Source organism: Corvus cornix, chromosome 1 (assembly GCF_000738735.6).
Source record: "Corvus cornix cornix isolate S_Up_H32 chromosome 1, ASM73873v5, whole genome shotgun sequence".
Taxonomy (NCBI): domain Eukaryota; kingdom Metazoa; phylum Chordata; class Aves; order Passeriformes; family Corvidae; genus Corvus; species Corvus cornix.
In genome coordinates, this window is record NC_046332.1 from 108072016 (window position 1) to 108089304 (window position 17289).

The window sequence follows — 17289 nt, forward strand, 5'->3', positions numbered from 1 at the left end:
AATATTTTTACTACAAATTTGGAATAAACTATTCTGGTATTTCATCACTTCCATTAGTAGCAGTAACGAAAGCGAGGAGTCTTTCAACAGTAAAAGAAAGGGTAAGGGCTTATGTATATACAGAAATTAACTTGTAAAGAGCACAGTATTATTTAAAATTTTGCTTAGCATAAGGAAGAAGCAGTAAGTACTTTACTAGGAATTAAATGAAAATGAAGTCCTTCTATTGCTGATAGAACTTCAGTCAAGGAAGGCCCACAAATTTATTTTTAAGATGAGCTCAAACCAGAAAAAGAAGCTTTTTGCTCAGTTAGGGCCCAGGTGTCTGATGCAGAGATCATGCATATTACTTGAAACATTTCTACTGAGACCTTAGAAACTGGACAAAAGACTGAACTCCGTGGGAAGTCTCTGAGTCCTTTCTTAGGGGCAGTAGCATTCTGCACGCAGAGGTGTTTGATAAGAGGGTGACACTCAGTAGAAAGAAAACCAGTGATCTTTGAATAAATGATCCAGTCAATATGTAAGAACTGACAGCATTCATGTATGCTGGCAATCATGTTTACAGCATTTTAGTGCCCAGTTCAGAATATTTAGTCAAAGTACTAATTTTTACTGTGTAAAATTCTAAGGAGAACATTAAAAAATAAAAAAAAAAACAAAAGAAAATAAAGACCGTAGAATCTCTTGTCAACATAATAGTAAGGGATAGTGTGTTTTTTTGTATTTATAGAATAGCAGGCAATAATACATTCCTGTCAGATATATATCCTTCCAGACATGTCCTTGCAATGTGAAGGACATTTTAGTATGTACCTTGATTGCTCTAATTAAGTATTCTTCTAAAACAATGCTAAATTGGTTTCTCATTTATTCCAAATTCTGTATTTTCTCTCTCTTATAGAATCAGAATCAGTAAGCAATGATAGAAATCTTTTTGACCAGAGCATTTTGTTACAGTTCTACAAGCTTTCTGACAACATCTCTCATCACCAAAAAACACGAGTCAAAATTGAAGCAGATAGAACAAAACCAAACCATTTGAATCCAAACTGGAATAAGGAGAATCAGAAATTATTGCCGTGACCTTTATCACTCAGTCAAGCAGGAAATAAATGTAAAAATACGAAATCTAAAATATGAAAGACAAAATCATTCTATATATAAAAGTATTTTTACAAGTTTTATATTTGGGGAAAAACAGAGCAAACTATCCACACACTGCTGTGCTTTCACAGTGGAGAATATGTGGCCTTGAGCACTGAAACACTTTTTTTCTCCTCTCTACTCTGATTGCATTTGTGCTCTACCCCAGAAAGAACTGTTTAAATTCAGTGGTTATTAAATCATCAACATCCATATAATCCAATTTAGATATAAAAGAGAGAAATTATTAGCATGACCATGAATTTCAGCACTGAAGCCTGGATTCTTGATTTCTTCTTACTTTAAACATCTACAAGACAAAAATATGATGTTCCTGACAGTATGGTGCAGCAGAAAGGAGGTCTAGAGAAGTCATGAGTCATTCACAAGCCTTTTGCAGGCAGGGATAAGTACTCTAAAATGTAAATGCTGGACAGTACAATGTATGAACAGTTTGAGATCTGTAATTTACAGAGCAATTTCTACATCTAGAGTATCCTCAGAAGGCTGAGTATAAATAATAAAGCCCATCATCCGGTATTTAAGGTCCTCTGAGACCTTAAAAAATAAACATACCCTTGATATTTATGCCAGTAAATGAAAACAAACACTCGGGAAATTAATGATATAATACAAATATTTTTGAAACAACTAAATTATGAAAAATAAAGTACCCATCACTGACCAGTCACAATAAATGAACATCATGAATAAAAGGAAATTTCTTCAAAATTCAGACCCAGAAATTCATAATTTTGCTATTGAAACTGCATCATGTAAAATACTAAGATGAAGTTAAACTTGCAACCCACAATAGGATACTAAATATAGACCATTGTGCGATTCTTAAAACCAATGCAAAGCACAAATGTTCTGGATGTTCTATATTTTTACAATAAAAATACTGTTCTTAAATTCTCAAGTAATGATTCAAGTATGTAACTTCACAGCCTAGTTCTGAAACTGTTATAGAATTCCTCTTTTTGCAGCTTTTTGGCACGTACCTCTGACACATCAAAAATCTCCCCCAAGCCCCAATTCTAATCCTTGCTCGCTTATTTGCTGTATATTCACCTAGCATTAATTTCCAGTATGACATGGTGGTTTTGCTGATTTGTTTTTGGGTTTTTTTCTATATGGAATGGAACATAGATCAGGGCTGCAAGGCAGATCACGAGAAAAGAAAATGAAATAAAGTTTAGATAGGTGACTGAAAATTATATTCTAGCATTCAGCCATGGCAAGATACAACCACAAAATACAGCACCTGAGCTACCTTGCTGATTATACAGATGGTATTTCAGTTTGGGTAATAGTGTGCTATTTTGAGAACTCATGTTCCAGAAAAAGAAATAAGCACAGGAAGTAAGAGACAAGTTGTCTGGCTACCATGTGAAAGCAGATTAGAAAAGTGTGGCTTTGGTGTACTGAATGTGGTCTGATAGGGAAAATGACTGCAGACTGTGAGAACAAAAGGAGATAAACATCAAGGAGTGAATGAAACTGAACTACAGCTCAGTCCTGGCACAAAAATAAATAAACTAAGTGCAAATGTAGGTATCTGAAGAAGTTACAGTCACCAAACATTAAGGAGTAAAGAGACAGAAGAACCTCTCTGTAATAATAGTGAGAGAAAAAAAATCCCTAATTACTTTAGAGACAGCATTTGATACATTTCAAAGGGATTACATGACGTGCTATCCATGAAACATCCTTTTTAATCTTGTGTCTCCTAATCATAAAATATGTCAATTACAATTTCTTAAAAACTGAAATGTCGTATTTCTTCTCAGCACCACAAGTTCTGATCTCAGAAAGTCTAGTGAAAAATTCACAATAAGAATATCTAAGAGTTCATGACCTGAAGTGAAACTATTCTTAGATTTCATTCACATTATTTATAATGCATAAATGTTGTTTAATACCATACCATTATGCAGTAAAAAGGAACACGCCTTCCTTCCCCAAATACACCTGAAAGAACGTAATTACATTTTAACCTCTATTAACACCATCATCTAATCATACTGTTGACTATTTCACTTTATATAAGCATTTGACTCTATGTATTTATCGAGTGTTAATGAACACATTAATCTACTTTTCCAAAGTAGTCCTACTTAGAAATAATATTATGTATGTATTATACATCTGAAGATTTTGTATATTTTTCTTTTTCTAAAACAGTTCCTTCTTGAGTACCAGACTATTCACTTGCTTGTGAAAGCATTTTCAAACAAATCCTGTTAATTCTGAATATGGTTCACTAAGCAGCATGATCTCATTAATAAAACAAGTTGCTACTCTAGTAAATCAGAATGCTCAGCTTTTTTAACTGTTTCCCTAATGGAAATTCTAATGATCTCTTCAGTCAGCCTCACAGAAGCCTAAAACTTTTGAAACAAGACCCAGCAAAATAAAGAAGCAATGAAGAGAATGGAAACAGTGCAACTTCAGACTTAGCATTCTGTCACAAATAAATGTCAAATAACATTGGATCTGCATTCTTGAGGTTACTTGGAATATTTTTGCACCACTTGAATTTTCATTAGAAAGGTACTTTTGTCTGTTGTACTGAACTAAACAAAATTTTTGAGTGACAAATTTCTGAGTTCATGGGATTTCTAACACAAGGGAGAAGGGAAGAAAGAAAAAGCTTGATTTAGTGCAAAAAGAAAAGAACACTCTGCAGACATATATTCAAAATGTTATCATATGTCCCATAAGAAAATAATAAATGGATAAAAAATGAGAAGGAGGCTAGGTCAAAGGGAAATGTAAAACGGAAGCATTCTTTTGCACTGAAATATAAGTTTCTGCATAACAAGACATTATCTCAGGGTCTTTCAGCATGATGTTCAGTTTGATATGAACCTTTCTCAATGATGACAAGAAAATAATGTTTCTAATCTGCTGAGACTTTGATATGTGCTGCACACCCAGTGCATTTGTAACATCTCTAATACATCTTACCTTTGTCTGGGAACTTTCAAAAATCAACCTCTTCTCAGAGGGAAAATGCTGATTTACCAAGGGGTTAGAAAAAAAAGAGACAAGCACTTTTTTTTTCATGGATTCATTTTTTTTGTAAACGCTCATTTGAAGCTGCTCAAGGATCCAAGAATAGTGCCAAGAGAGGTGATGGTGCACAGGAAAAAGAAGAATGGGTAAGGCTTTGTGACATCTTTGTGTCTACTTAGAAATGCATCTTACTTTAGTAATATATATGTTTTTCAAATTGTGGGACAGAGAAAGGGAGCTGAAGTTTCAGAGACCAAACACATAAGCTCTGCTACCTTTTACACATGCAGCAAAGAGCATTTTTAATTCCTTGATGACAGTCTATTTTGTAAATCAGATCTTAAACACCTTTCTTCAGTATTCAAAGCATTGAAAGTAATGTGCAGAAAAAAGATTTACTTGCTATTTTAACTGCTTCAGCTTAGTGTGTTACTTAACAGTTGTATCTTGCACCACATGATTTTGTTAACTTTTCAGTTCAGCAGTTTTACAGTCAAGAAACAGCAGTGTAAATCTTTAAAAAGTTGATTTGAAATATTAGAATTCAAACAACATGATTTATTTTTTTAACTGTAGACCAAGAAGTAGGTTGCATTTGAAAAACCCTCTAGCTTTAATGTTAGACAGACCTAACTTCTTTCAAGTTGAAATCAATAATTCAATCCAGCAATTCAAATGTAAAAGTGCCAATTACTTTAACAGCATCTTTTTCTTATGCACAAGTAGAAATTTATAACACGAATCCAGGGTTTGGTCAAGTTATTCAGCTGAAACTATCTACTTCCAAAACATCAGTTTAGAATTAATTCTTCCTAGCCATTACCATTTCAATCACATAAGAGGGAAATGAAATAAACTACCAAGAAACTAGTGTTATTATTTTCCTTATGATGCTCAAAGAGCTTGCAAGATGAAAAGCATACAAATTGGAACTGGACACATAGCAACTCAGTGGCTATTCTGTCACACTGCATTCCACAAATAAAAGCATCCTCCAGATCCTTTGATTAAAACATGAAATAAGCAAAATAAGCAATACTTGCAAGACATAGTTCACAGAATATCTCCTGTACAGCTCAATGGTTAATCACATTTCTTCCACAAGACTTTAAAATTAAGTCTGATACTTCTGCTGGTCATAAATATCAAATGGAAATTAACGAGCATTTTAAGTAAAGACCAAGAAATATGTAACTGTGAAAGTATCACAATATACCATGTCATCCCATATCTTATTTAAAAATGTATCTTACAACAAGCTAGTGAAAATTCTTAGTTAACCAGACAAACAGACATATCTGAACAAAATTGTCACTGTCTACTCAACACTAGAAATCCTCCTTAAATGAACTGCAAAACTATACAGATTACCCAGACCTGAAAATTTCTTAAACTCTGCAGAAAAACAGAAAATAGGCTAATCAAATCATACCTGGATGAATTGCTTTGTTTTCACAAGCCCCACGTCTCCAGCTTCTATCTGTGCTCTTGACAGCTTCTCTTCAGTTTCGCTTAGCCAATGATTAAATCTCTTCATGTCAGAATGAAAAATCTGCCACTTTTCCAAAGATTTGTCAAACCGTCTGCAAGTATAAAAGGAGATGAAATAACAATCTATTGATACTTTATTTATTGACTAGAGAAAAAAAATAAAGATGATAATGTTGGATGTCCCAGGTTAAAGTCGGTGTAATATTGATGGCATAATATATTAGCATTTATAACAGTTATATCAAATGGCAATATGGCAGTACCACTGAAGTGAAATTATCCTTAAGAAAATGTAGCACAAAACAGAGTTTTATCAATTTTAAATTCCTTCTCAAGAAAATGCAATGGTCTTCAAGTGAATTTCCACTTGCATTGTGCAAAGGGACACTTTATTAAAAACTTTTTTCTATATGTTTCACTTTGAGTATTTTATAAAGATAGTTATGCAAAAAAAGAATAAAAAGTCCTGAAAAACAAGGATGATTGAAAAAAAAAATAGAATATTAGAAAAATAGGGTTTTGAACAGTAAAAAAGGATGAAAAGTATTACTACCATGTCTGCAAGTCTACAGTCCACTACAAAAAGACCAGGTAAGTACTTCTGGCACATTGGGAAGACCTGACCTAGTTTTGCCTAAAGTGACTGATTGATCTTCTTCAACAGCTGTTTGACTTGGCCACTGCCAAATACTAAAGGAATGAAATGAAGACAGAATTATAAGGGGGTTTTGCAGATAGCCTAAGTCTTAAGAAATTCAGTTATCCTGTGTGTTAGATTGGTGTGGAAATGTAATCACTAATCAGAGATTAGCCAGAATGCTTTGTTAGAAGATCATCATTAAATGTGCTACTGTTGTTTAGTTTCACAATCCTCCTTTACAGGATTATAATAGATTTTAGGGTGTACTTAAAGGATAAAAACAAAGATGCTCAATTATTTCTCTAGGAGATAATCTGGTTCTGTATGGGCAAACTATATGATTATTTGAATGTTAAGGAGTTTAATTCACCAAACAAAATGACATTACTCTCAGGGAATACAGATAATATTTTCCATTTTACTGATGATTTTTCATTTTTTAGAAGAAAATATAAGCAGACTATTGACCTGATTAAATACTGTAGTCAGTCATCTAACTTATTAAAATGACTGTGATCATTTATCATGCTTATCATATTTTATTGTTCAAAATTAGTCAAACCATAATTGATAGGCATATTATAACAGGGTTTTTTTATAACTAACTTACTCAGAATTACAAGGAAAAATAAATTTACTTTAAAAATTTCACCTAGAAAATAAAATTAAAATTCCATTTCTTTTGGTCCAGAATGGTCTCTTATTTTGGACAGTACATTAAAATATTTTTCTCCTGTTCCTCACAAAGAAAAATTACTATTCTCAGCATGACAAAGCTTATCAGAAGCTTCAATGTAAAAAAATTCAGTAGGTGTTGATATTAGTATCATTGAATTTGCATTCCAGAACTTGCAAACTGAATCTCCCATCACTCTACATTCCTCCTTTGCTCTGGGAAATAAGAGTTGTAAGAAGAAGAAAAACAAAAAGTTGCAACAAGAAGATATGCATATTTAAAGCTTAAAAGTTTCAACACCAGTGCTTATTGCTCTTGTCTAAAAACACCTTGTTACACTCAGTATAAGCCAATATAAAACATCAGTAAAAAAAAAGAATTTATCAACAGGCAAAGCCACTAAAATCCAAGGCTCTTGCAGTGATTAAATACTTAAATACTGTTACAATTATAAGAGAAAATGTAATTTTTTCTGCAGTGGCAGGTGGGGGTCCATTGGAACATTGTCAAGCAGCTTCCTGCTCTGGGAAGTTATGGGACACCTCTCCTGAGTATACCTGAGTGAAAGCTTCCCTTGCTGAATCTGTGAATTACATCTGCTTACACACAGGACTACTTCAAATAGCTTTTAAAACCTTAAAAACAAAGAGGGTTTTGTTTGTTTGTTTGCTTGTTTTACCATGTGCAATCCTGTTACCAGGTGGTAAGTTCAAAACCCACAAAAGGAGAAGGCTAATTAATTACCAATGCTGAACAGCTAAATTGCTGAAGGCTTGGCACAGCAGAATGGAGAATAAATTCATAAGAGAGCAATACTCTGAGGACTATGAAAACTCAGAAAGCATATGTCTGCCTCAGGAATCCCCAAGTACACAATTTGGAGGATGGAAAAATTAAAGGCCTCATATGCCCTTACCTAGGGATCCACCCTTGTTTGCCACCAGAGATGTGTCATTGAGATAAAATACCCTAGTGTAGCCATTCATCTGTGTCTTCATCTGCTCAAACCCTTTCCCTCAGACAGGCATAAGCCAAAATAATGTGGATAGTAGGTGATTGTGTGAAATCTGGGCAGCATTTCCTTTCTGATGTGTCCTCTGTTTTTCTTAGCATGTGCTCAATAACAAGGTGCAAACAGACACCCCGAAGCCAAGCAGGAGGTTCTGGATGAGAATATATGACTTGTACACTCTAGAAAGCATATAAGCATTGTACATGAGCTCTGACACACTAAGTCAGCTTTATTCCTCTATCTCGAGTTTGTTTGGGTTGATGAGTGAAAAAACACTGTCACACTGGCCCAATTTTTTCGTATATGTACTGACACTCCAACAGGGACCATGTTAAGCGGTGGCTTGTGGGAGCAATTGCATTTTATCATGTTAGTACATAATGGATTTATTTTCCCTCTGGAGAGCAAGAAAGAAAAAAGTACCCAAAGACAACAGCTGAGGTAATACGTAGCACAATTTACACTGTCATAAAAATATTGGCGGCTTCCTTCCTTCTACTCTTCTGAACCCTTGGACCTGACTTGCTATAAGTAAAATTTAATATTCTTTGGTAGCCTTGTGCATGATATTGCACATGGATTTACAAATGACAATTTGGATATACTGTCAGTGGAACTCTATATAATGGGAATACACTTGATGTTCTGTGTCACAAGACTGGTGTTTTTAAGAAGCCATGCAAAGGTGAAAGGAAAACAGGAAAGACACACACATAAGATGGGGTACAAAAGGTTATTGGTTTGTTCTTGTAAACCAAATCTTAATTCTGCATCTATGTTTTGATTAATTCCTTGATATTTTGATAACATTCCTTGATAAAATATGAAACCCACTTTTGTGATACATTCTGGTTTAGTAAAACTTCACAATCAATAGACCCACAGAAAAAGAACCCTATTATTTATACACTTTCCTAAAAGACATGGCTTATGTCATGGAAATTGTTATCGTAAGAAACACGCATTTTATTGCTCATATTGGAAAAACATTCCGTAAACCTCATTTCTATACTGTTGCTAAACTACACTGTAGGATTATGCTAATATTAACCCACAAATTATGCAGTTTTGTCAGCTTAATTCAGCGCAATTAGCACCTTGTAAAAAATATACAAAACATCAAAGTAGTATAAATAATTATGTATTAAAATGTGAGAGCATTAACTTTAATACTTAAGGCCGTTCTTACAGATAACAAAACAGGAAAACTTGGTTTTGTCAAGCAACTTCTACAATTAAATTGCTTAAAGAAACAGCTAACCCATTTTCAGAGGTTTTGATGTTTTCATCTGATTTCACAGAATTCATATGTGTTCTTAATTTATATTTAATTTCAATATCCTCTCTGCATTTGGACTCAAAGTGATTATCTCATTTTAGACACTGCTACATCTAGATCCTGATCTCAGGTTTTGCTGTGCATCTGTTCTGGGACAACACTTAGCTGTACATATTCTATTCACAGCTTTGCACCCTGTCTTTCACCCATAAACTACCAAATGATCAGAAATAAAAAATAAACTGTGACCAAAACAACTGTAGCAATGCCATCCATCAATTCAAAATTTAATTTCTCTCTTCTTTGCAGAAAGTAGGTTCTGCAGAATTACATAAATTAAAAACGTTCTACATTACAATTACATTAGAAATATTTTGATATCTTGAATTGTATTGATTGTATTATTCTTCTTGCCCTAGTTACTGATATCATATCATTCAGTGTCCATCTCTACATCAAAGAAAATTACAATTAAATTGGCTATGAAAAAGCAAGGTCGTGTCAATTTTTGTTGGCTTTTAGGCATATACAAATCCATTTTTATTATACATGAGAGAACAATAAACTTATTTTTTATTAATTTTACAATTAATAATTATACAGTAAATCCATTGGATTCTAATGGATGCTGTGCATCAATAGTTTAAATAGAAACATTCCACATAATTTATAAAACACATTTTTTTTCTACACTAAACACAACTATTTATTATGCATATGAACTTCAAAATTTCAATTCTTTATTTCCTACAAAATTTTCCTTTATCAGAACAGAGATGCAATCATGTATTTTAGAGAACTTTGCCTAGACACCTGGATTAAATGTAGGTAACACCTTTGCCCTAGAGAAAATAAAGAAATACTTGATTAAGTGTGACCTCAGCAAAAGAGTAGCATATTTTGCAACTCTCTTACACATTAAAAATATCCATGGAATTGGTAATAAAACCACAAATTTCATTTCATAGAAATGAAGTGTAACTATAAAAAACATGATAAGGAAACGCCAAATCAAGCATTTTACGTGGAACAAACAGTGGCTCAATTTTATGGAAATCCAAACCAGTATTTCTGCCTGCATGTGAAGGGTACTGTACACATTTCATCCTCACAGTGGGTGACAGTGTACACTGCACTTCCAGCCAGACTACTGCAGCGTGTTAGGAATACCCACCCTATGGTGGCAACCATCTGATAAAATTAAATATGAGTGAAAAATCGCATTGACTTCTGACTGTCAGGGTGATGTTCTCCTCCTTCCCCCAGCCCAGGCCCTCTGACCTGCTTAAGGCCAGCTCTGATGTGGCACAGCAGCATGAACTGTCATCAGGCTTTAGTGAGAAATGACTGCAAGAAATCTCATCTGGGGTTTCCGCCCAGGGCTTCAGGGCCATTTTTAAACTCAGACCTTGACCTGGGCTACTCTGTTAAGTCTCTCCACACCTTGCTCACTGCAGCCAGACCAGCTCTGCTTTCCACCTTCAGGTACAGTGGGAACTTTGGGAGAGGCCCCTGCTTGCAGCCCCTCACCCCAGCCTTGCTGTGCCTTGACACTCTCAAACATCTCTTCTGGAGTTCTCCAGAGCCAGAAGCCCCAAAAGACCTGTGTGCTGCTGTTTGCACAACACACTGAGCAAGTATTTCCACTGTCCTTCAGTGTCCCAGTTCCTGTGACAGGATGGTGGCTGGAAGGTGGGGCAGCCAGCACAGAGGATACAGCCTACAAAGGGGTGTTAGACTGCCTGGACTGCCCAGCTACATCCACATCCCACTGACCGAGGGTCCATTAACTGCTGGAGCACACTGGATGGGCTGCTGGAGAGAACCTCTTCCACCTGGTTTTCATCTGAACTAAATCCAGAGCACTCTTTGGTGTGAGACAGAGCACAGCAAGCAGCTGATCCCAACCCAAACAAAATACTCATGGACAGATTCTAAGTCAACACCAGTGAAATCCGGCAGGCAATTCTGGCTCCCAGGATCTGCTTCAGATTCAGTCTGGGACAAGGCTCAAGGATAATTTCCACAGCCTGGACACAGAGATAGGTGAAAGACCCTGAATTATAGACAGCTGGAAAATCATATCCAATTGGGGGAAACCAGTTCTCAGAAATTCCTCAAATTACCATCATAATTCATGAATAAAAAAATTAATTTCAGTGTATTTGTGGCACAGAGCATAAGTATGTGTAATGCAAAGTATATATTACAGGATGTCCCCTCAGTATTCCCCTGTAATTACTATGAAGTGCTTAAATCCTATGATTTCCAATGACAGAGTTCTTAGTTCAAACTGTAATAACATGTTTTATCCTCCAAAACTGCCCTGTTCAATTTTATGTTTCCACTGCCTGTCTTGAAATCCCCCTACAATGGGGGCTTTAGAGCAGGAAGAATAACAGAAAACTGATGATACCAGTTAATGCTGGCTGTTGAGTCCCTGAGCCTGAAAGATGTTATTTATCCTGTTTAAGGTGTGGTAGGTGTGTACAGAAATATATATACTGGAAAATTTGGCTTCCTCGTTTCACTGAAAATTATAGTAATAACAGAGCACTTAGCATTATCTTCTTAAAGTACTGATGCCTGTACTTGCACTAGGTCTTTTTTTATCTTTTACATCTTTTCAGTCAGTTAAAAACCTTTTAAATATGTGATTGCTGTTTGGGGTTTTTTTTAAGTTTATAATAAAATTTCATTTTAAACTCCTTTTCCCTTTAATTTGGAAAATTCATTTGAGATGAGAAACCTAGATCCAAGTCACAGTTACTAGATCTTATTGTAAGAGTAGCAGATAGTAAATAGTTCTGTTTCTCTGAAACTAATATGTTGATGACTTACAGACCTTTTAGGAATGGAAAAGCAGAGAAAACTATATTGATCATACTGCTGACAAGGAGAAAATATTTTTAGGTCATAAAGAGCCTGTTTAGATAAAATACCTGACAGTGCCTTTTCTGTGTTTAACAAAAACACCTTAAATAATTTTGACATCTGTTAGTACAATAGAAAAACAAACAAAAATCTATACTAAGAAAGTGTATTTTCCAGTATCATTAAAATTAGTAAGTATTTTCACAGTAGTGGCATTTGAAAGCTTGCTTTTTACCTTTGACTTCTGTGAATAATGATTTACTGTAATGAAAAAAAGTATTTGCAATGTCCAGAATAAACAGGAAAAAGAAAATGCATTTTGTGAAAAAGAAGATGAATGGTGAAGGTTACCATAACAATGGCAACTACTACCACCTAAAATCTAAAAAAACCTAAGTGGCATGTTTATGAGGGATTATATTTATATAAACATATATATACAAATATATATTCTCCATATCTATAGATACACTAATTATACACACTAATTTACAAAAAATAAATGTTCAGCATATTATATCTATTAGTTTTGTGAATAACAAAAAACCTTCAACATTGTCAAGTAAAATTTATCAAGCTAGAAGTTCTTCATGAATAAATAGCAAAAGACATTTTGGCTAATGCATATGATTGCAATATGGAGAATTTAAACAATGTACAGATGCCTACAAGGGCCAGTATCAGAAAGTTACCTCTAGTATGAGTAACATGCAGTAGAGAACAGGTTATATTCTACCACTTGATCCAACTCACTTAGGAAAGTTTCTAATGGCTGGATGGAATAGCTTCCAGAAAACAATTATGAGTCCTGAAGGTAATTCTCAGAAGCACAAACTGTGGCTGTCCCATACAGGGGAGGTTTAGGTTGGATCTTAGGAAACAGTTCTTCACCCAGAGGGTGGTCAGGCAGTGGAACAAGCTCCCAGGGCAGTGGTCACAGCACCAAGTCTGACAAAGCTTAAGGACAACACTCAGGCACATGGTGTGACTCTAGGGCTGCCCTGTGCAGGGCCACAAGTTGGACTCAATGATCCTTGTGAGTCCCTTCCAATTCAGGATACTCTGAGTCTGGGTCTAGAAAAGAATCCCAAACATATCATCCTATCTGTTCATCACTGATCTCAAGGAATAAAATTTGTGTGAAGGTAGCTCAAATTATGCAAGCAAGTTATTAATTCAAAGAAACTGGTGCTGAGGTGAGGCTAGAGGCCAGATTTGTACAATGTGACATGGTCAGCTACTGTTGCAAAGGCCTCCATAAATCTTTCTGGGGAGTGGAGAGTCTGCATTGCACATCCTATTCTTCAGCAACCAGGAGGAAAAAAACAGAATATAATTGAAACTGACTAAGGTTATGCAGAGTAAGACTATAACAGGTAAGTTTAATGCAGTTTCTGTCTTTAGTTATCTCATACTTCAAACACCTTTGTTTTGTTTTGTTTTGTTTTGTTTTAGAACACAGAAGCTAAACAGAAATCTAGTCTTTGGGGATACAGCACTACAGCAAGAATCAATAGAAGCTGAACAGACATGGCCTGTTTATCAGAGAAAGGAAGCTCGCATCTTATGAAGCTCTGATCTTTCATATAGTCCATATGTCAGTCCTACTGGACAGTAAGAATTATTCACAGAATAAAATAAATGAAATGGAACTTAGAAATAAGGTTAATTTAAAACTGACATATGCAGTTTGACAGTCTTTCTTCACTTTCAGTAAAGAAAGTAATTAGTAGAATATATGTGTATTTAGATAGTCTTTAATTCAGTCGTAACAGTATTATGTTTGTTTACTCATTCATTAAAAGTTTACATTGAGATATTAGAGCTCTGTTTAATACTATAATTAACATGTCCAATTCTCCTCTGATTTGAGTACAGTAACTTTTACTTTCTTGCGGAACAATGTGCAGTTACAATCCTGAAGAACTATAGTTAGATTTCAGGAATACCAAATTATGAAGAGAAAAAGGTGATATTTCAAAGCAGTTACAATTAACTTTTAGTTATTAAGTGTCCCAGCTAGAGATATTTTTAGTTAATACCTGTTAATTGAACTGTCAGGTATATTAAAAGAGACTTGATTAAAATGTCCATACTTTGCCACTGCTACTGTGACCTAACTATTTAATAAGGCATATTTTACTTGTTTATAGATAAACTAACCAAAGAAAAGTGTTGCACAAAACCCTACAGAATATTCATGTTGCATATTTTACTAGGTAAATTTTTTGTAACTCATGTTTGATGTTTTAGAGAGACCCACTTTGGTATGAAAATTCACAACTATAAATCTTTTCAGTGTTATATCACAGAAGAGAGCTTTGGGTGCTTTATTAGCATCAAGAGCTGGGCAGCAGGATGGAGCTGCCCATCTTTTAAACCTGCACACACAGTCGTGTTAGTTAGCACATACTGACTTCATAGGTGTGTTTACAGCAATAAGTGTTAGGGTCTTTATCACCACATTATGTTATACAAAAACATTAATCAGGCACTATGAGACATTAAGTCCAGGAAAATTTTTTGAGTTATGTACATTTGGCCTAGTTCTTTCTGCAACTGCGGCCTCTGGAGTCTATAGCTTTTTCTGTGTCATAAAAAAAGCCTGAGAACACTTTCTAGGAAAATTGTCCAGGAGTCACAATGAGAATTTTAAATGTTATGTAAAACAGGCTTGTGTTGAATTTAATGTAGATCTTTTAATTTGCCTATAAAATCAGGGAGTTTGGAATTTGGAAATAAATCTTCCAAGCAGGTTTTCACTTTTCCTCAAAGCAAAATAAATAGCTATAGTTTGGACTGTGGCATCATTTACTGTTTCATTAAATTTACAGAAAAGCAAATTGAAGCAGGAAAGAATCTTGAGGAAGGCTGTGAGCAACACATAAGAGAAGAAGGGGCAGGGCAAGGCTTGTACTGGAATAATATTAATTAATTTTTTTCAATACTGATCTTTGTTAGAACGAAGTATGTCTTCTATGACTATTAATATTAAGCACAAAAAAAACCTCAGTTTTCACAAGAAAAAAATGAGGTGATCTTAAGAGCAATAAGGAACGACTAAGAAGTGCAGATTTACAACAGGGACTGAAAGGGATTTAATTCCCCAGCCTTATTAATCATAGTTCCCACCTTACTTTGTGGCTGGCATCTCAGGGAATTCCAGCCTAGCAACACATTTTTTTCTCCAACTCTTCAGATCTGCTTGCCAGATATACAAGAGAGAAATGGCAGTTTAGGCAGGAACCAAAAAGAAATGGCAGTGTCTCCCTGAAAGACAAACCTGACACTCCAATCCCAGTCATGGCCCATGACCCACCATGGCTGTAAGAGATCATTACTATTTCTAACACTGCTTGGACAAATAACCAATAATTTCAAAGTATCATTACATTTTGCTTAGAGTTTGCAGAACTGCAGTTCCAGGGTACAAACTTACTTATAAGTAGAAAAAAAGCACTGACTCAGATTTTCACAAAAAGATTTTGAGATTCCCAGTGCTTTGCCTCCAGCACTAAAGAAAGTCTTGAAAATTCCTCCTTGCTTGCCAGAGTAACAAGCTAACTGCAATGGATGCTTCTGCAATTGGTTCGCCACAGATACTTTATCCCCTTCCTCCTGTAACAAGGAAACACAAAGCAGTGGTCCCTGGAGGATAAAGTAATGACAGAAAAGAAGCTCTTTAATCTTAAGCAACTTCCCCTTTCTGAAAGGGGGAAGGCTGTATAGTTCCATTTACAAGATGACAGCCAGCTTGATTTTTCGAAAAAGAAAATCCCTAGAGTAGTTTAAAAAAGGCTCTCAGTCCTCTGCCAGCTCCTGGGGATCAATACAGAATTCTCATTCAACTAATTCCTCCCAAATCACTGAGGGAAAAGACATGCTAAGTTGTTTAACTAGGGAAGAACAGTTGTTTTCGATTAAGCTGTGGTAAGGTATTTTTTTAGTTCTCTGGGCCCTGATTATGTCTTTTTCAGTCCCAGGTGAATCTGGTGACTGTCACAGGAACATTCCAGCACCAGGAAAGAACCATACTGATCCTAATGAGGCTTCTGCAGTACAGAATGGACTGAAATTATTATGAAAGTGGTGCTTAATTGCAGAAGAAAGAAATAGCTGACTAAGCACATCGTGCTCTGTAAACACAGATAAAAATACTACACCCACACCAAGATCTTCCTTATATTTCTTAGAGAAATCTTACTTTCATTCTTCCTTTAACAATACAAGGTCAAATAAGTAGATTGAGATTATTTTAAAAAACGTGTTTAAAATTCAAAATTTATGGCTCTACATACTTAAAAAATAGCCAAGCAGGTATTCAGCTTGGTTAAAATTAGTGCAGAAGAAAACATGCTGCTCATTTGGAGACATATGCACACAAAAGAAAGGGAAGGAGATGAAAGGTAGAAGGAATCCTACTCCTTTCTGTGCTAGCAAAAAAAAAGCCTCGTAAAACAAGCTGTTGAAGAATAAAACAATCTTTCTTATTTTTGGACATTACCCCTAGGGAAAAGCTTTGACACAGCAGCAAAGTCTACTTACCTATGCTTTGCTTCCCTTACACAGCAAACATCTCAAGGTTCCACTTCAGGGGTTTTTACTAGATGGAATTACATCCTTGTATTACAAGGTTCTGTAATTAATTTATTCTACTTACTATAAATATGTCTCAGTAGAAAACCAGATGACAGAAGGAGTTGCACATTAGTAGAAATCACATACAACACCATTTGTATTACTTATAATATCAAGAGCATTAAAATGAGAATCCCTTAAAATTATATTTAATCCTAATTGTTAGATTCTTCATTGTCAGAAGTAAAATCTTCTTAACATCTTCTGTGTAACTTCAAATACTTTTTTTTCTAATAGAAATTTAATTCAACAGCCACCTCCATAGAACAGTTTAACTGTGTATGTGCAATGTACATAAATATATACTTGTCTGTATATAAAGGCTTTATTTCAATTTTTCACTCTTTGCCTGGTATACACTGATGACTTCAGTGCATAATTTACATTTCAAAAGGCACTTCAAATACAAAAACGCTGACTAGGAAAAATGTTCAAATTCAAGGATTATCACATCACTGTAGCCAAGATTTCTTGTGCTTTCTACTAATAAGTGGAAAAAATGGTGATGCAGT

The 17289-nt window shown here is 35.0% G+C and overlaps 1 protein-coding gene across 9 annotated transcripts in view; it reads right to left on the bottom strand.

The window, feature by feature from the left end:
* DMD (dystrophin) overlaps window positions 1-17289 on the bottom strand; it is a 1178400-nt gene that overhangs the window by 546822 nt on the left and 614289 nt on the right. For all 9 annotated transcript variants that reach the window (XM_010394528.4, XM_019282745.3, XM_039551931.1 and 6 more), the window contains one exon: window positions 5600-5750. In XM_010394528.4, coding sequence (XP_010392830.2) covers window positions 5600-5750 — 151 coding nt within the window. The remainder of the gene's footprint in view (window positions 1-5599; window positions 5751-17289) is intronic.